The sequence below is a fragment of the Myotis nattereri genome (assembly GCF_964212035.1).
Source record: "Myotis nattereri genome assembly, chromosome: 3".
NCBI classification, from domain to species: domain Eukaryota; kingdom Metazoa; phylum Chordata; class Mammalia; order Chiroptera; family Vespertilionidae; genus Myotis; species Myotis nattereri.
The window spans coordinates 126,059,525-126,080,296 of NC_138077.1; the positions used below are offsets into that span (position 1 = coordinate 126,059,525).

General features: G+C 40.9%; 1 protein-coding gene across 1 annotated transcript in view; it reads right to left on the reverse strand.

The window, feature by feature from the left end:
• Nucleotides 1-20,772, reverse strand: part of F13A1 (coagulation factor XIII A chain) — a 188,057-nt gene that overhangs the window by 71,484 nt on the left and 95,801 nt on the right. The window contains exon 6 of the mRNA XM_081087925.1: nucleotides 20,002-20,109. Within this exon, the coding sequence (XP_080944051.1) occupies nucleotides 20,002-20,109 (108 nt within the window). The remainder of the gene's footprint in view (nucleotides 1-20,001; nucleotides 20,110-20,772) is intronic.

Here is a 20,772-nt window from a genome sequence, read left to right on the forward strand (position 1 = left end):
TTTTTCTTATTTTGACAAGAATAGAGGACACAAATGCTATGGAAAAATTGGTAAAAAAAAGAGAAAAGTCTAAATCTCTGAAGAGGTAGAGATTCTGGGACAGTGAGAAATGATACAAAGCCTGAGAGTTATTCACCCATGGGAGTGAGATATGCCTCCAACCAGGTGGAGTGGATTTAGGAATGAGAAATTTGACAGAATCTTAAAAACCAGACCCCACGTATTCTAAAAAAGATTGTCATTTCTTCAGCTAAACTCCTTGCCCTGCTCCAATCTTTCCCAGTAGAGAGAATAAAATACATTGGCCTGAAACTGATATGCAGAGGAGAAATCAAACTAATCTTAGATTGGGAATAGCAAAGATATTATCTACATTATATTTGAGCAAATAGACCAGTTGGAGAAGAGTTATACTAGTATGAACATGAATAAAAAGAAAAGAAGCAGTGAGAAAAGAAGGGAGGGGTAGGAGAGGAAGAATATTAAAATAATACTTGTATGAAAACAATTAAGGAACACAAATAATTTTCTCACAATCTCTTAGGAGATCACAGAAAGGAAAAAAAATGAGGGACAAATTACATCATCATGGAACTAAAAAATGATAAACTATAAGAAACAATAGATACTACTAAAAATATAATTAATGACAGAAGAAAAGCTTGACATAAAGAACATACCAATGAAAAATATAGAGTCAAAGTTCTTCAGAGAAAAGTTAATAGTTATGAAAGACAAGGATAATTATTGTCCTTAAAACAGAGAACCCAACAAATGAAACAGAAGATCTATTCATGACATAAGGAAATTTTACCAAATTGAGAAAAAGTTGAATTTATACACTGAAAGAGAATCTGTGCTTCAGGGTAACTTGATGCAGAATGCTCATTGCCTAGAAACTTGAACTAATTAAGCTTTTTGAACTTAAGGATAAAAAAATAATACAGACAGAAAATGAAAATTAGCAACTAGGGAGGAAATTAGGCTGCCTTCAGACTTCTCCATAGCACCATTCAATGGCAAAACACAGTCAATCAAAGCACAGTCAATCAATAGTCCTGAGAGAAAGAAAGGTTGGCCCAAGAATATTATACAGAGCTAAGATGTTCTGCAAATATAAAGACAATCAGCGCAGATTTCAAACATGAAGCATCTCAGGAAATATAGCATCCATCAAAACCAAACTACTTGAAAAGTGACATCAAGAAAATTATGGGCTGAATCAAACAAAGAACCCAGAAGCAGAGACTGTGTGTGTGTGTGTGTGTGTGTGTGTGTGTGTGTGTGTATTTGGGGTGGGGAATCCAGTGGTGAGAAAATTCATCCTATCTAATAATAGAGAAACATGGTAATTAACTGTAACTTCGCTACCCTTCCCATTGCCTAATCAGTGAGATATGCAAATTAATCGCCAGCCAAGATGGCGGCTAATTTGCATACTGCAAGCAGGGAGGGCCAGCTCGAGCTGCCATCCAGCCCCGTGTGGTGCCTAAGCCCCAACGCCTGCCAGAACCCCTGTGTGGGGCCCTGAGTGGCGGGAGGGGGGGGGGGTAGACAGTGCGAACAAGCAGCCTAAGCCACGCCCCCAGCAGGGACGCCTGTGTGAGGCCCAGGGCAGGCAGGGCCTCCTCGGCTGCAGTGTTTAGACCCAGGCCCCCAGCCTGCCCTGGGCTCCGCTCAAGGAGGGGCTGGGGGTTTGGGGTTTACTAAACTTTACTGGAGCTGCTCCCCACACCCCAGCCCCTGCCCCAGAACCACACTGCCCTCAGCAAGGCACCCGGCAGCGTCCTGACAGGTGGGTGGCGGGAGAGCTGAGTAGAGTGGGGGCTGCAGGGAGCCACGGAAGGGCTGGGCCAGGGAAGCCAAGCTCCCGGGGGTCTGAGGAGAGAGCCTGAAGATAGAGGAACCTTTGGCAAAGCGGCTGCCAGGAGCCGCGGCCATGGGGTCTGCAGCTGGCCAGGAGGCGGGTGGCCCAAGGGGTGCAGAGCGGTGCCAAGGTGGGGTGCACTGGAGAGGGCTCAGGCCTGGGCAGGGTGCTGGCAGGTGGGGATCTGCCTCGTCCGGGGAGAGTGAGGTTCTGTATTTGCCCCAATAGGTGGGAAACAAGAGGCGATGACTGCAGGCGTGGAAGGATGCCTGGGTGGAGGGGTGCAGACTCGCAGCCTTGAGGCGGGGGTGGGGGGGCAGCGCCTGAGGCGGGGGTGGAGGGGCGTCGCCACCTCAGTGGAGGAGCGCCCCACTGCTGGGTACCCCACTGCGGCCGTTTGGTGAAGCTCCCGGCGCTGACCAGGCCTCGCTGTGGCCTGCACACTTGGGAGGCCAGGACTCCTGCTCCCGCCCCGCCCCATGGGGGTGCACACCTGCACAGTGAGTGCAAGCCTACCACCTGCTCCCCAGAAGAGAGGCAGTAAAGAATGGGGTGGGGCGGGGGAGAGGAAAGAATGTGGAGCATCCATGATGAAGAGGTGCCTGAGAATGAGGCTTGGCAGCCTCACGGGGAGGTTTGTTCTGCTTGCCCTGCGGCTGTCCCTTAGGAAAGGCGGAGAGCCGGCTGTGAGGACTCCTGCGCGAGGAGTCCAGTTCCACAGCCAACTGGAATTGGCCTCACTTTCCTGCTCTGTAAAATGTGTTAAGCGTGTTCCAGTGCCTTCACTGAGCTTTGAGAGCCAGTTGAGATACTATATAAAGAAAATGAGGGAAGACATGAGAAAGAAAAAGAAAGGCGGGCAACACACACACAAAAAAAGATTGGAAGGAACCTGTAAACCTATTGTCACTTAAATAGGGAATAGAGTCAGTAGTGTTGTAATGATGGTATGAAGCCAGGTGGGTACTGGAAATATGAGGGAACACTTTGTAAAGTATATGGTTGTCTAACCACTATTCTGTAACTAATAAAACTGAAACTAATACAAAATAATATTGAATGTAAAGAAATGAAAATAGGAGTGAAATTTTTCTAAATTTCAAAGTTTAAATAAAGGCTGTAAAGAAGGAAGGGGGAGAATAAAAATAGTGTTTTTCATTTTACCACTTTATTGTCTTTTCAGTATATGAAAAAGACAGTTGTCTTTATATGGTGCTTTTATGCTTTTCTAAGTCATTATCTCATTTGATGTTCAGGGTAATTTAAAGACAAGATAATTATTCCCTCCACTATTCAAAGAAAGGAAATCTTGGTGCCTGGCCCCAATGATTCAATCGTCAGTCCCTTATTGTAAAGCAGGGTTAGTGAAATTTTCTATGAAGGGTCATATCTATACTAATAAAAGCCTTGGGGGTGATCTGGCCAGCAGGGGAGGGCAGTTGGGGCGGATCAGGCTGGCAGGGGAGTAGTTAGGCGTCAATCAGGCCGGCAGGGGAGCTGTTAAGGGGCAACCAGGCTGGCACACAGGTGAGTGGTTAGGAGACAGCGGTCCTGGATTGTGAAAGGGATGTCCAACTGCTGGTTTAGACCCGATCCCGGCAGTCGGACATCCTGGGATCGGGCCTAAACCAGTAGTCAACATCCCCCAAAGGGTCTGAGATTGGAGAGGGTGCAGGCTGGGCTGAGGGACACCCTCCTCCCATGCACGAATTTCATGCACCGGGCCACTAGTTTGAGTATAAAAACCTTTGGGAATTAAAGTAGTAATAGAATGAATATGAACTATAAAACTTGATAATGTAAAAACAGTAATGATCCTAAGAAAAATTAGACATGAGGAAGGAAAGAATAGGATTGCTAATGTTTTAACGTGTTGCTCTTTCTTAGTTAATTGACATAATCTAACATTAAAGTATAATTTAAAAATATAATTACTTTATTCTTTTAATGGTTCCATACATTTTTAATAACCTTAGAGGGATCTGTTAGAAAATAGTATTTCTGGTAGTGAAGAAACGTTTATTTAAAGCTAACCATTTCTTCTATGGTTAATTCAGTTTTCCTCTTCTGTGAAAAGTAAAATTAAATAAAACTTAAAATTTAATAGAATTTGAATACAATTAAGTGTAGTATTTTAAATTAAATAGCACAATCCTGTTTGACATAAATACAAACAGACCAATAGAACACAACAGAAAACATGGAAAGAGATTCCAGAAATATAGTTAACTAATTTTTGACAAAGTTGTAAAGGTAATTTCAGGGACAAAGAATAATCTTTTCAACAAATGCTGCTGGAACAATTGGATATTAATATGCAAATATGAACTTTGATTTATACCTTGCACCATAGACAAAAAATTATCTCAAAATGAATCATAGACCTAAATTTAAAACCTAAAACTATAAAGCTTCTAGAAGGAAACATTGGAAAAAATTTTGTACCCTTCTGTTATCCAGGATTCCTTAGATATAATACCAAAAGTATAACCCATAAAGAAAATATTTACAAATTTGACTTCATCGAATTAAGAACTAGTGCTCTTTGAAAGACATTGTTAACAAAATGAAAAGATAAGTTCAGAGTGGGCAAAAATGTTTGTAAATCACATATATGATAAAGGGTTTGTAACCAGAATATTGAAACTCAATGGTAAGAAAATAAAAAAAAGTATAAAAGATGGGCAAACTGTTTGAACAGATAATACATCAAAGAAGATACATGGATAACAAGCATAACAAAAGATGCTCAACACTATCGGTCATAAGGAAATGTAAATTAAAACTCCCATGGGATAACACAATACACATATTAGAAAGTCTAAAATTAAAAAGACTGATCATAACAGTCTGTTGGGGGAGATGTGAACACTTGGGACTCTTACACACTGCTGATAGGAATGTAAAATGGTACACTTCGGCAGTTTCTTAAAAATTAAACATACACTGACCATATGACTTAGCCACCATATTCCTAGGTATTTATCTAAAAGGAATAAGAGATTTGTTTGTACAAAGATTTCTACATGAATATTCCTAGCTTTTTTCTAAAAACTGGAAACAACTCAAATGTCCACCAACAAATGAATGGATAAACAAATTGTGGTTCATCTATACAATGCAACACTACCCTGAAAAAATGGAATGAACTATTGGTGCACACAATGATAGCATGGATGAATCTCAAAAAGGGATAAAGAAGCATAAGGAAGCCAGACAAAGAAGAGCACATACTGCATTATCTCATTCATGTAAAATTCTAGAAAATTAAATCTATGTTTAATGACAGAAAGCAGAGTGCTGACACCTGGGGACGGCAGACAAAGCAGGGAGGCATCAAAAGGAGAAATCACAAAGGAGACTTCTAGCAGTGATGGGCATGCTCATTATTTTCATTTTGGTGATGGTTTCATGAGTGCAAAGTAATCAAATTGTGCATTTTAATTTGTACATTTTATTGTATATCAAAAATCTATAATAATAAAAGAGTAACATGCTAATTAGAACAGATGTCCTTCCAGATGACATTCTGGACGAAGCCGGGGCTGCGAGGGAAGCCCGGATCCTGGTGGCAGAGGGAAGCCCAGGTCCCAGGTGCCAGAGGGAAGCCAGTGACGGCAGCCAGGGGAAGGTCTAATCTTGCACAAATTTCATGCATCGGGCCTCTAGTATCTCAATAAAACCATAAAAAAAGTATAATACTTTTAAATTAAACTAGCATTCTAGTATAATCTTATTTATGATTTTAAATTATATTTATCTCTTGAGATATCTATTTATTTAGTCCTGGCCAGTTTGGCTCAATGATAGAGCATTGGCCCACTTGTGAACTGAAGGGTCACAAGTTTAATTCCCAGTCTGTAGTAGAGCTCAGGAAGTATGTCTCAGCGCTGTGGCTGTTGCAATGGTGTGAGCACACTCCACCATGACATGCTTCCTCGGCACACCAGGAAGTAGCAACGCTAGCCTGAACTAACTCCTAGAGCCACATGCATAGTACCCCAGCCTCTCAGCCATTGGTCGCCTATAGCAACGTGTCTCCCTCTGATTGGTCGCCTATAGCAATGTGTCTCCCTCTGATTGGTCGCCTATAGCAACGTGTCTCCCTCTGATTGGTCGCCTATAGCAACGTGTCTCCCTCTGATTGGTCGCCTATAGCAACGTGTCTCCCTCTGATTGGTCCCCTCATGCTATATATACCCCTGTAGTTCCTCAATTAAAGGGATCTGCGTCAATGAACCTGGTCCCCGGGGTCGTGCATGCAGACGCCCTAGCGCGTTGGGGGGCCCCATCGTCCTCACCCCCGAGGGATCCCCTGCTTCACCAGTCAAGGGTACATATCTTAGTTGTGGGTTTGATCCCTGGCCCAGGTCAGTGTGCATGTGGGAGGCAACCAATAGATTTGTCTCTTTCATATCGATGTTTCTCTCTCTTTCTCTCCCCTCTTCCTCCCTCCCTTCCCCTTTGTCTAAGAATCAATGAAAAAAACATTTTAAGTGAGGATAAAAATAAATCTATATATCTAGTTGGTATAATGTACATCAAGTGATAATAACGATTATTTCTTGGTGCTAAAACTTGGAATGATTTTTTTGAGAGAAAAAATTTTTTTAACTTTTATTTAAAAATGTTTCTGGAATGTTCAAATTCTTTTTAGAGAGAGCATTACCTTCTTTCATAAAAAAAAAAAAGACTACAAACAGATATGCCAAGATACCACTTATGTTCAATTCTTATAGTGCGAATATATAATTATTTTCTTATTTATACTTTTAAAAATGTTTAGAATTTCCCCAAATACTTATCATGGAGGACAGAATAGATAAAATTTTGTTTGTGCTCTGAGAGGGGTTGGCTGCCTCTCTGAAGTCAAGACTTAGGTCCATGAGGAGCGATTAAACTGGGGTTGTTCAAATATGAGGAAGGACAGAGGCAATGCTCTTTGAGGGCTGACAAGGGAGGCCAACCATTCAGGAGGTGGGCCAGCGGGGACTGGGGAACAGTGGAGAAACCAGACAGAAATGCCATGCTTTGGGGGAAGGCCCCTTAAATATGATGGCTGGCCTGTACTTGGTTCTAAAGTGGAGCCGCCTGCCTTTAGGACCTGGCATTGGAGTCACATTGAATAACTCTCACCTTAAGGTCAGAATAAGCCCTGGATCCCTATACAATTGAAAGGACAGGGCAGGCCTTAAAGCATGACCAATACTGGACTTCTCCATTTCAGATAAGGGGGATTGAGCAGATTTTAACTCAATGCTGGGGAAAAAAAGTGATATTTCTTGATTCTCTAATTTTCTGTAGCACATACCTTTACATTTTGCATAGTTACTATTTTTTCTGCTTCTTTTTAAAGGTAAATGTATTTTTCTTATCCTGTGTGCACATTTTATATGATTATAACAAAGTGACTTTTCTCTGTTAAAACCGGTATTCTGTTAAATTTCACTGTTAAACGTTATGTTCTCATAAAGGTTAGGATTTCTGTAACTCTTGTAGAATACAGTTGTATATCTAATCTTATCTATAATAGTTTCTCAAAGACTGTTGGTTATAAATTTTGGGTAACATGATTTAGCTTTGAATGCGGAGAGTTAAATTTGGAAAAGAGAAAGGTTGTTTCTTGAATAAGATCCTTTCCAAATATGTGAACCACAAGCCCCCAGGTATCTGGTGGTGGTCAATCTTTTTGTTGTTGTTAATCCTCACTCGAGGATATTTTCCCATTGAGTTTTAGAGAGAGTGTAAAGGAGAGGGAGAGACAGAGAGAAACATTCACATGAGAGAGACACATTGAATGGTAGCCTCCTGCATGCACCCCGACCAGGGCTCGGGAACCTGCAACCAAAGTATGTGACCTTGACTGAAATCAAAGCTGGGACCCTTTAGTTGGCCAGCTGATGCTCTATCCACTGAGAAAACTGGCTACGGCTCAATCTTAATTGTAGATACAAGTCGTAAAGATGTCAAATTGGGCTATGACCCTCTAGGGTTCTACAAAGAACCTCAATAGTCACTGTCTTGGGTTTGGGGAAGGAGATTACCAAGTGGTGGGAATGGTGGGGTCTTCAGGCATCATCTCTCTTCAATAGCAACAACTCTGCTTTTCTCTTATATATATTTAGGTTCAATTGATATTTGTTTAAAAAATAGTTCCAAAAAGTAAAATTGGAAAGCCCATTGGTCTGGAAATTTGGAGATGTTTCTTATGTTTTCTCTGCCATTTTCCAAATTACGTGCTGAGGATAGGAAGGGAAATGAGCTGAAGATGAAGTACTCCTAGACAGGTTATTCCATGGGCGGGCCTCCCAGCAAACACACATAAGAGAAAAATAAGGGTGGCAAGAATTCCTTTTTGTCCCTTGCCTGGATCCTCATAACAAAGAAAAGGAATGCCATCTATAGTCTTCTTCGCTTTTCATTGTGGTGGGCTTAGCAACAAGCTGTTTTCTACCCCAGTGCTATTGGAAGGGGTATTCTGTCTTTCTGTAATGCACTTCCATACTCAAACCCTTTCCTTACCTACTGATTTTTAAAACTCAGACAATTTCATCCTGGAAATCTTTTTTTTAAAAAAATATATTTTATTGATTTTTTAAAGAGAGGACGGGAGAGGGATAGAGAATTAGAAACATCGATGAGAGAGAAACATCGATCAGTTGCCTCCTGCACAGCCCCTACTGGGGATATGCCCGCAACCAAGGTACATGCCCTTGACCGGAATCGAACCTGGGACCCTTCAGTCCGCAGGACAACGCTCAATCCACTGAGCCAAACCGGTCAGGGCTCATTCTGGAAATCTTTACTGATCTTTTTCATTTGGATGTCTTTTTTCTGTGCTGATGTAGTATTATTTGCTTAATACTGCCCTCCTATTTAGTATATTGCCTTGTGTCATTGATTGATTGCCTTTGTTCCCATTATCAGATGTACATTCCCACAAGGAAGGAAGGTACCATGCTGTTTTGACTTTGAATTCCCATTGCTAGCACAGAGTGGGCACTAAATAAGTTTTGCTAAATGAATAGATATGGTATCAGTGGAAGGTGGGTGTAAGCCATCTTTTCTCTACTAGATGAAGACAAATGGGTTAATCAGAATGCCAATAGGCATTCTGTTGAAATTGACTAGTTGTTTCTAAAATTTATAGAGAAATTCAAAGGTTCTAGAACAACCAAAACAATGTTGAAAAGAACAAAGTTTATGGAATAAGTGCTTTGAAGATTTACTATAACACTACAGCAATTGAGACACTATGCTATATAAGGATAGATAAATAGACCATCTGACAGAATGGGGCCAGAAATAGATCCACCCTTTTATACTCATTTGATTTTCAACAAAGTCACCAAAGCAATTTAATGGGGTGGGGGAGGTGGGGGTAATTGACAGTCTTTTCAAAAACTGAAAGACTTTTAAAAAAATTAGTTTCCAACAGTTTTTTCAACAAATGGTACTAGAAAAAATGGGTAAACTGAAGTAGGGGGACTAGGCCCCTACCTCATTCCATGTAGGATGATAATTCAAGATGGATCACAGACCTAAACATAAAAGCCAAAATTATAAAATATATACAGGAAAATATCTTCATGATTTTGTGGAAATAACACATTTCCTAGGGCTAATTCTTAATTTTTTTAAAAAAATTGAATTTCATAAAATGTACAATCTTGTTCCTTAAAATACAATATTTAAAAAATTTAATGGCAAGCCCTATTCTGGAATAAAATATCTGAAATACATATCTGACATAAGGTATATTGTACTAGGAATATAGAAAAAGCAACTACAACTCATTAATAAAAACACAAATAATCCAATAACAAAATGGGCAAAAACTTGAAATGATACCACACCAAAAAATATGTATAATTGGTCAATAAATGCATGAAAAGGTGCTCAGTATCATTAGTCATCATGAAAATTAAAATCCCAATGAGATACCACTGTACACCCATTAGAAAGATTAAAATTAAGAAAGCTGAAAACACCAAGAATAGATGAAGCTGTGGAAAAACTGAAATTCTCATGTATTGCTGCCAGAAATGTAAAATGGCCTAATCACTTTGGAACACTGGTAGATTCTTATAAAGATAAACATATACAATGGTCCAATTACTTTGGAACATTGGCAGATTCTTATAAAGATACACATATACATACCCTATGATTTAGACATGCCACCTTTAGCTACTTACTCCAGAGATATGAAAACACATTTACATAAAAGACTTGTACAATAATGTTCATAATAGCTTTATTTATAATAACCCTAAATTGAAAAAAAATCTCAAATGTCTATCAGCAGATGAATGGATAGTTTGTGATATAGAAAATACAATGAAATACTGCCCAGCAATAAAATAAAAATTAAAGACATGTGCAACAACTGATTGAGTAAAAGAAGCCGGACCCAAATAATATATGTGCCCACTTACTGCGAGTTTAAGATGGCAAATCTAATCTATTGCAAGAAATTTTCTGGATTGATTAGGAAGGAAGCACAGGGAAATTTCTGGACTGATGTTTATATTTTAGTTGGGTGGTGATTAATCAAAACTAGCTCAATTTTGCATTAATACCCATACTTTTCACTATATATAAATTTTACTTCAGTTAAAAAAACCATGGATTAACCCTAACCTATATTGTGAAGCAGCTGACCACCATTGTGCAAATGTTCTTTGGTATACACACTTGACACAGACTCTGGCAGGGGTGGGCCATTAGATTCATTTTTCATGGAAACCATTACAACTAGAGATTATTATCCTTGTTTCCCTTAGTAACTAAGGATCCTTATTTGGCCAAACATAGTTTACTAATTGACCATCAAGAGAGAAATAACCAAATGTGGACTGAGAGAGAGAGAGATATCAAGATTTTAAGCTTTTCTAATGTCTGCTTTTAAAAAACTTCTATACCACTGCTGCATGGTGCAGGGCAGATGTAGAACCGGTACCCAAAATTTTTTGAAAAGGGGAAAAAGCAGAGAGAGAAGAGGAAAGAAGGATTTCAAGGGAGGAGAGAGGGGAAGGAAAGAGGGTGAGATGGGGATCCCAGATGCATAAAGCCATGAGGGCAGATTCTAACGAGCTGTGCTGGCTTTGCTGCATTTCTATCTGTCCTGGGGATGTCTGCTTGGAAGACCAGGACAGCTGGACTGCACAGCCTAGAGAGAGTGCTCAAAACATCCCCACGTATAAGAAATAGCCCATGCAATTTCAAAATAGATGCAGCATTGAAACCTCATTCCAGGAAGCAATTCAAGGAAAGCAGACATTTAGATTGACTATGATGATCACATTCGAGAGATGGTTTGTAATAAATGTCTGTTTTTTTCCTCCAAAAATATGGGGAGAACAGGCATAAGAAATGTACCCTTAATAATTGAGAAACCAAGCTGTTTGCCCACAAATGAAAACTTCATTACATTGCAGGCTTTTACCAGAAGAAAGAAAAATGATGTCTGAACAATTCATTGTTCCCTCCTCCTGCCCCCCCACTCTGAAAAATAAGGATTGAATCAGACAGAGCTTGTAGAAAACATTATATTTGTACCCAAGGAGCTCATCCGATGTGAAGAGAGGACAGACAAAGAGAAAAATCCAGGGAAATAGAACATTGAGAATGGGATGGCTCGGCAGGCAACATGAAATCCGTTTTCAGTTCTGTCAATGACCTTGTGTAAGTCATTTAACGTCCTGAGACCTCAGTCTTTTTATCTGCACTTCGATTATTTATGGAATAAATATAATTTCTCAAAAGTGACTATGGAAAATTTTCCGTTAGGAAAATTCTATTTTCACACTGGCTTACAATATGTTTATTAAATTTTAAGAATTCGTAAAAAAAACAACCCCACAGAAATAAAAATTTGTAGTGAGCAAGGTGACCTAGAAATTGTCTTGACTATATCTCCCATTTGTCATTGGATTCCCATGCTTAGGGATATCTTGAAGCTTCAACTTTAAGGGTTAAAAAAAAAATCTTCTTAGAATTGGCATTTTAGTATTTTACTCTGCTGGACCACAATAACATTTTTCATTAGTTTTCACTGATAGATTCTCCATGTTGCCACCACTGGAAGCCCCTCCCAATTGAGCTGTGTCACCATTGAAAAGGTTATGAAGAGCATCAGAGGCCTCTATCTTTTTTGACTATTACAAAGTGAGGAAAAGCATTCCTGATATTCCTGAGCATAAATCATGGAGAGAAAATAACAATCTATAATAATAAAAGTGTAATATGCAAATCGACCGAATGGCCGAACAGAGTAATGACCATCCAGACGACCATGCTATGACACCCACTGGCCCCAGGCCAGCCAAGGTGGGTGCGATTGGTCAGGGTGTGATTGGTCAGGGGCCCAGCCATCGCCCCATGATTGTGCTGCAAAGGGAGGCCCAGGCCACCGGCCGGCAGGGCGATCAATAGGGGAGGTCCACAATCGGGCCAAAGAGGGAAGCCCAGGCCAATGACCAGCAGGCTGTGGTGGGTGGGTGGGGCCTCCCTCTTTGGGGTGATTGATCACGGAGCCCCTGATGGGTGGGCGGAGCCTCCCTTTGCGGGGTGATCAATGGCAGGGCTCCTGGACTGTGAGAGGGCGCAGGCCGGGCTGAGGGACCCCATTCCCGAGTGCATGAATTTCATGCACTGGGCCTCTAGTTTAAAATAAGAAAGCCAGGCCCTGGCTGATTTGGCTCAGTTGGTTGAACATCATCTCCTTCACCCAGAGGGTTGCTTTTGGATTCCCAGTGGTCAGGGCACATGCTCAGGTTGCTGGCTCCATCTCCAGTAGGGGGTGTTTAAGAGGCCACCAATTGATGTTTCTCTCTCTCACCGATGTTTCTCTTTCTGTCTGTCTCCCTTCCACTCTCTCTAAAATCAACATAAACATATTTAAAAATAAAATAAAATAAAATAAGGAAGCTGATAGGGTTAGAAACCCAGACTCTAAATGGAGACTAAAATCCATCTTGAAGCCCACATCCGACAATGGTCACCAGCCAGGCATTTGCAAAGTTAGAATGCAGGTGTGTGAGTCATTGCCATTCTTCCAAAATACCAAGTGAAAGCTGTGTCTTCATCTTCACAAAGGCGGCACTGGAGCCCATGCAGTGTCTGCCCCTGATGATCTGGGGCTGGCCACCACCACCCTCCATAGGAAGTTCTGATGGCAATTACTATGAATCTTTGATACAAAAATCTGGAAACAAATTATTATTACATAATCATGCTCTTGTGATAGATTTCACTTTTCCAAAATTAAGGTTCATATGGGGAAGTGTGAAAAAGCTCCTTGAGGGTGAAATGGTTGCCGACAATGGCCACTGAGCATTTGGGTGCTGATTTTTCAGGATAGTTCACTCCAAGGAAGGAGGCTTTAGCTGCTTATGAACCAAAGGAACCATTAGCTAGAACTTTTAAATTTTTTATTTCATTTTTTAAAATAAAATGGTCAGGGAGCTGTGCCGTGGTTGGTCGGTATGATCAGGAATAGACCTCATGCATTTATTTCTGACTCTGAAGTTCATTTGGGAGATTGAAATGTAGAATTCCTAGCTCAATGAATTTTCAAACACAATATTAATAGTCATTATAGTGTTTTGCATGAAGAGGTTTGCTGAATGTGAAGCTTCCTATAAGATGCCCAGGTAAACAACCGGATAAAAATAAAAACATGGTTTTGTAATAAGTGTCTTGTGGAGCTGCTTGGCAAAATTTCAAAGGAGTGAAGGCATTACTGATTTTTTTCATGCATGGAAAGAAAAAAATAACTTTCTAAATACGGAGACAATGAGAAGGGGAATAAAAATGGACAAAGTGAAAAATAACTTTATTTTCAGTTTGTCTATGAGATCGCATATGCTTAGACAGCAAGCCCTGAAGTCCATTTTATCTCAAAGGTCTGCAGTCATTCATCTTGTCCTGGGCCCTAGGAAACCTCAGGATCTGCCTACAGTGTGGTCAGTTTGATTTACTAGCTGGAGCTCCAGATGATTTTTTATAACACTACAGAGTACACTGAACATTGATTGGTTTAAAAAAGTTCGATCTGAGTTAGTTTCCAAAAGGCACAGTCAGAACAGGTATTAATGGGGATTAATGATGGCGTTGTGGTTCGATATTAGCAAAAGACCCAGGGTTAAAAATAAAAGTGTGCACCTCAAGGGAAATAGCAAAGTTCAAGCTGGCAACAGTATCAGGACTGCAATTTTAAAATATGTAACTATATTGACCTTTTTCCCTCTCTTTTCCTTCTTTCAAAAACTTCTCAATAATGTCACCTTTTAAAAATTATTTTAATTAAATCAAACAAGCCCCTGGAGGAGCAAATTACCCCGGCCTACATTTTCTTTCAGTGCTTTTGGTGACTGGATCTTTGGGTATAATTTACAACATGGAAAAAGGGTTCCCATGAGTAATAGCATGGTTTATGCTTGCTATGGGCCCTTGCCGACTACTCTTCTACCCTGTGAGCTAATATCCTACTTGGTAGGCCAGTATTTATTTCTGGGAAAACTCTGAGCAAAGCTTGAGAGATTTGCTTTCTCATATATTTATTTAATCAGAGATTTTGCCATTCTGTGTTGAAAATGTCTACTTACCTGTCTGTCTTCTCTATTGGGCTGTAAACTCTGTGAAGGAAGAACCTATGCTTTGTTCTCAATTATACTCAGTATCTAGACTGGTAGAGTCTCAATAAATACTTGCTAAATGAGTGAGTTAATAATGTTTTTCTACCATCAACATCATTACAGCAATCACCATCACTACCACTACCACCACCATCATCACCATCACCACCACTACCACCATCAGTACCATCACCACAACCATCATCACCACCATCACTGCCATCACCACCATCACCATCACCACTACAGCCACCACCATCACCACCATCGCCACCACCACCATCATCACCAGCACCAGCACAACCACTAATACCACCATCAAACCATATTTGGTACCTAATTCTCTTTAGAACCTTTTCCTCCAAAGTCCTAGTACCTCTGGCTATTAAGAATTCTCTGATTTACACCTTTCTTCACATATTCCCCTATTTCAAAATTCACCTGTCTCTGAACCCCATTCCTTTGGGTCCTTTCCCCACCTAGGAACCAGCTACTTAATTTGATATAGTAATCATGTTATTAGTACTGATGTGTTGGTAATGGCCCTCTGAGGTAATATGATCTGAGAGCAGGGACCATACCTAGTTCTAGCTCAGCCACTTCTTTGCTGTGTGACCTTGAGTGACATCATTTCCCAGGGCATCTGCTCTTTACCAGAAGATCCCTGGAGCATCATCCAGATCTCAAGTACATGTTCTCTGCATTTCAACACAGCTCTTCTATTGACAAAGTCTCAACCCAAAGGAGCAAACCTGCACTCAGGTGAGAAGTTCCGGGTTTCACAGTGAACAAGCAAGCGTTATCTGCTTAACAAGCAGAAAAACTTATGATAAGCAACAGCACCCATTTGCAGCAATGGTGCGGCTCCCTGGAGAATTTCTCTACCCACATTTGCTGCCAGATCCAGTCAGTCAAGGGGTAGAAACAGAGATAGGCAACCATGCAGCGGAAATGCCAGCTACTGTCGCTGTGCTCCCTTTCCCCAGGACCGTGCTGTCCTTGTCACAACATGGCAGAGAACAGCTGTTTTGGTGTCTGACTGGGGCTCAGAGTCCATGGTGGCTTCTTCACAGCAACTCAGGGCCAACGATGGAATGCTTTATTAATGCCTGTGAGTGAAATATGTTTCAGATGGCACAAAGCATCTTTCTAAAATTTTCCTGGCACATTTCCTGGCAATTGTCCTGGTGGGTACAGCCACATCAGATATGAGGTGCAAAGAAAACAGCAGCCAAGCAATGTAGTTTAAAGGAGAAAGTGTAACTCTGGCAAGTTTCTTCCTTTTATAATTTTCTCTTTTTAAAAATTTTCTCTTTCATCAATCTGCAATGTAGCTGTGGTAAAATGTACCACTCAGTATTTAGAAAAGCCTAAATAAAAGGTAGCTTATGTAAGGTTATAACACCTCCGGCCCAAACCCCAGACAATGAAATTACAAAATTTTTAGATTTTCTCCTGGGAGAATCCAATAGCCCAGGGCTATCCAAATTATCATAAGTTTTTCCTATTTTCACATCAAAGTGAAGTAATGCAACTTAAAAAAAGAACCAAATAAGATACTGAATTTATAGAGGAAACACTAGAAGAAAGAAGAACATAATTTTGAAGAATAAAAGGATATTTTGCTGCCACTGGGAATAACAAATGTGGTTTGAGTACAGGAGCAAAATTTCCTTTTAAAGATGAAAGTGAGGCCTGGAGAGGTGGAGTGGTTTGCCCTGGGCCACATAGAGGGTGGCGGGGTCAGAAGCGAGAGGTCTCGTCTCACATGGGCAGCTCAGATCGATGCCGCCTCCTCTTTCTTTTCTTTGGTGGAATGAAAACCCACAGGTTTGAGTGAGGTAAAAAGACAGATACCCTATGCAGTCAAGAAGAGAGGGTTTTGTCCATTGCAGAGGCAGGGAAACTGAGACACAAAGGGCTTTACTGCTGAGGCCCTCACGGGGGTGATTTTGATCCCAAGGGGAGGTTTGGCAATGTCTGAAGACATTTGTGATTGTGACTGCAAGAGGTGCGGGAATACTACTGACATTTCTTTAACAGAAGCCAGGGATGCTGCCAGACATCCTCCAGTGCACAGGACACCCCCAAAACAAAGAACTAACCGAGGCCATAGACACTGGACTTCACTAATCCAGAAGCCACTGCCAACCACAGCCAATGCACGAGGGAAGCAAACATGAAGCCGCCAACCCAGCACTTCCCTCACGGCAGCTGGCCAAGTGGAAGCTGTCAAATTTTGAATTAATCACATAATCCTAATACAAATGGCCTTGCATTTTATGAATCATAAAAAGCTATGGAGTTCTAATTTTCAAAATCTGTAACCTGCTGCAGCTCACCTCCCATGCCTGACCACAACCTCCTCACTCCTGGGAATTGTTTCCTCACCCAGGGAGCTGCTACAGTGCAGGATCTGCATCCTCAATGATGCTTCCGGATCTCCCACAGAGAGCAGATGGGAGGCAGAGAATCTCTAGATTTGGGGTCAGCAGACCTGGATTCCAGGGGGAGCTTTGTCACCAACAACCTGTCATCACACTGTTTCCTGACTTGTACCCACCAGGATATTTATCTGGGGGTTGTGTGCGTAAAATCCAGATTTATATTATTATTATTATTATTATTATTATTATTTATTAATTATTATTACTACTAGAAAGTTTGCACAACATGGTTTACTATCAGTGCTCCTTTAGCATCATGCACCCACCTACTCCCTTCAAATTCCTTGCCAACATTCAGTGCTAGACTTTGCCGTGACCCAGGCTTCTGCTCCTGCCTTTTGTCCCCACTTAACCTTTCCAGGTGCCCAGCTGGTGCCAGGCTGCTCATCTCCACTCCTTCCTGATAACAATTGAGCCCAGAAAATTTTTGCCTCCTGTCATTTTCATCAAGGCATGAAGTGAAGTCAGAGTGTTACCCTCCCCAGAACATTTCTGTGTTACGACGCATCTCTGTTCCAGCACTTGTATCCTGTGAAAGGCACTCCCAGCCTCGGTGGCCAGGCGGGGATGTTTGAGAAGAACTCCCCAAACACCCTGCCGCAGCCTCTCCTCTCCCAGTGGACTGGGCCAGCCCTGGGAAGCCACACAGCCCATCCGTCTTGGTCTGGCTAGACTGGCAACTTGAGAATATTTTCCTTCTGAGCTTTCTAAATACATCTCATATTTTGAAGCAAATCTCTAATTGAGAATTTGAGAGTTTTTTTGTTGTTTTCTTTTCTTTCAGTCATTGCTTAACTTCACTCAGAAATTTCATTATAGATTTCCAGGATTTGTTAATGGGAGAGGAACTGCCTGAGTGATTAGAAAAGTTTCTTTTTTTCATTATTTATAAAAATATGGTTTTATTGATTTGAGAGAGAGAGCATGAGAAAGAGGGAGAAGCATCGATTTGAGAGAGGAACATAGATGGGCTGCCTCTGGCATGCACCCTGACCCCAGGATTGAACCCACAACCTGGACACGTGCCCTGACCCAGAGCTGAACCAGTGACTTTTCGAGACAATGCTCAGCCAACTGAGCCACACTGGCCAGGGCAACAGTTGACTTTATTTTAAAGTGTCGCCTTTATATGTGATTTTTGGAGGTTCAATATTTATTTTCTAAAATCATTATAACAGAATAGATATTGGAAACATTCACAGAGCTCTTTTAAGGATGAAAAGAGATAATACTTGAGAAAAGATTTTGAAAATGATCAAACGTGTATTTTGTGTATGTAAGCAATGGTGTTGGTGAAAATAGAGATATTGGCCCCAACACCTAACACCTCCCCCTCCAAAAAACAAGCAAAGCAAAGCAAACCATCCCCCAAATAGATGCTGTCTAGTGCTAAATCTTGTAATTAGGTTACAGATTTTGAAAATTAGAACTCCATAGCTTTTTATGATTCATAAAATGCAAGGCCATTTGTATTAGGATTATGTGATTAATTCAAAATTTGACAGCTTCCACTTGGCCAGCTGCCGTGAGGGAAGTGCTGGGTTGGCGGCTTCATGTTTGCTTCCCTCGTGCATTGGCTGTGGTTGGCAGTGGCTTCTGGATTAGTGAAGATACACACAGCGTGGAGGAAGCTTAGGCTGATGAGCAGGCCATTTTAGAATGCTTACGAGGAATTCATTTATTTTCAACCACTAGCCATTGCTTTCCTTCTCACTGCAAACTTGTCACGGTGACTTCAAGGGAGAACAAAAAAGGAAATTTTGTCTGAGAAACAGGAAAAATAGGGATTGACTGCAGGCTTAATGCATGTGGCTATAAATATTTCTTGTACAGAAATCCTAAATTCTTTCTTTAGAATTCACTATTTTCATTATGCAATGTAAACTAACAACAGAAAGCAAAAATGCCTTTAGAGGTTAGTTTTTAGCTCCTATTTTTATGCTCCACTATTTCTTAAATTCACATGTAGCTTACTTATTAATAAAAACAACCCTTCTTATGAGCTAATCAGAAATTAAATTTCACATCACTCTCAATCTCTTATTGATTGATTGGACAATATTAATTTTATTGAGCTCGAACCAAACTCATTATTTTTTCCAAAGAGAGAATTTTTTATAGAAAACTTAAAATTGGTGACACAAGAATTATTTTTGCTCAGTCTTTGATGGAATAAAATAGCATATGGCTTAGTGTATCTTCAGGAATATTCTTCTCATGAATCAACTTTAATGTGCTGTTATGCACCATGGGCAGGATCTATGCGCTGTGCATATCAATCCGTCCAGGACTGCACAGGACCTGGGCATCGCTGCAGCTCACCTCCCATGCCTGACCACAACCTCCTCACTCCTGGGAATTGTTTCCTTGCCCAGGGAGCTGCTACAGTGCAGGATCTGCATCCTCAATGATGCTTCCGGATCTCCCACAGAGAGCAGATGGGAGGCAGAGAATCTCTAGATTTGGGGTCAGCAGACCTGGATTCCAGGGGGAGCTTTGTCACCAACAACCTGTCATCACACTGTTTCCTGACTTGTAAAGTGGCATGAGTAATACCCACCCTACTTATCTCTGTGATTACTATGAAGAATCAAAACCCATTTTGTGAACAAGAAAGCCCTACGATGAGGTATAGAAGCTGAGCTTAGACAGAGCCATGTATTCCTTGACTCTTTCTGTGGGTGTGGAAATGGAGAGGAGCTGTGTCTTGTACATATTTTGGTGCTCCTTCATGTTTGTCTGTTTGTTGATTGATTAGTCACTGACCTTTTGTCCAAGTCACTCCTTAGTCCCTAGGCAAGAGATTCTTAACAATAAGTGGTCTTTGGTATCATGTCATCTCTCACCATTTGTCTGAAGCTAAAGAAACATATAGTACTGAGGTAAGAATTTTGTTTTTAGCACATGACAAGTTAGGGGAATTCTAGGCTATTAAAATAAACGTTTACTAAGTTTCAGTCACCATTTCAATAGCTCTTAATGAACTGACATCTAAACTGAGGAAAATGACATGTACTTGGTTTAGCAATCAGTCGTGGTTGCTCACCATTGCAGACCCAACGCGGCTGACTTTAATGGGATTCCCTCGGCCGGAAAGGTCCATCTGTGCTTTGTCCATCATGTGCAGGCAAGCGTCCAGGATGCCATCCTCAAACTAGAAAAAAAATGAGAAACTACTCAATGTCTACTCTGTAAGCAAGATATTCTCTGGCAAAATAATAAAATGAAACCACAACCCAATGTTTAGAAATGTGTATTCCTATATAGTAATTGATCATAATCTTTTATACTTAATATTTCATACTAAAGTGGAATGAAGGAGATATCCTCTTTTATTTCTCAGTAAAATAAATAAGGGCTTGAAAGCAAGCTAGAAATAGAAACAGAACTACTAGAGAATGGATGTACTTAAGGATCGTGGACTGACTTGGAGTTCTTCAGGAAATTGTACCTGTTAGTTTAGAGGATCTCTCCAACACATTGGCTCCAGTGCCCAAGGCAAAGGAATAAACAGTTTACCAAAGTCAGGCCAAAGTCTCGAGACCTCAAAAGTAACACGAGTCCCTGTGCACTCAGGTATATCACAAGAAGGCACTTCAGGTGTATATACTTTACCTTGCATGGGAAACAGTAGGAGACCTTGTGCAGTGAATGTCTGTCTAGGGTTTTCCCTCTTTGGAGACAAGGTGGACTCAAAGAGAGGGCAGGGCAAAGTAGATCATGTTATCAAGGGAACAACCTATAGTCAGCTCAATTTCCTTGGAGGGAGAAGCTAGCCATTTGCAACACTAGCATTTTCTAGGAAAGGAATGAAGAC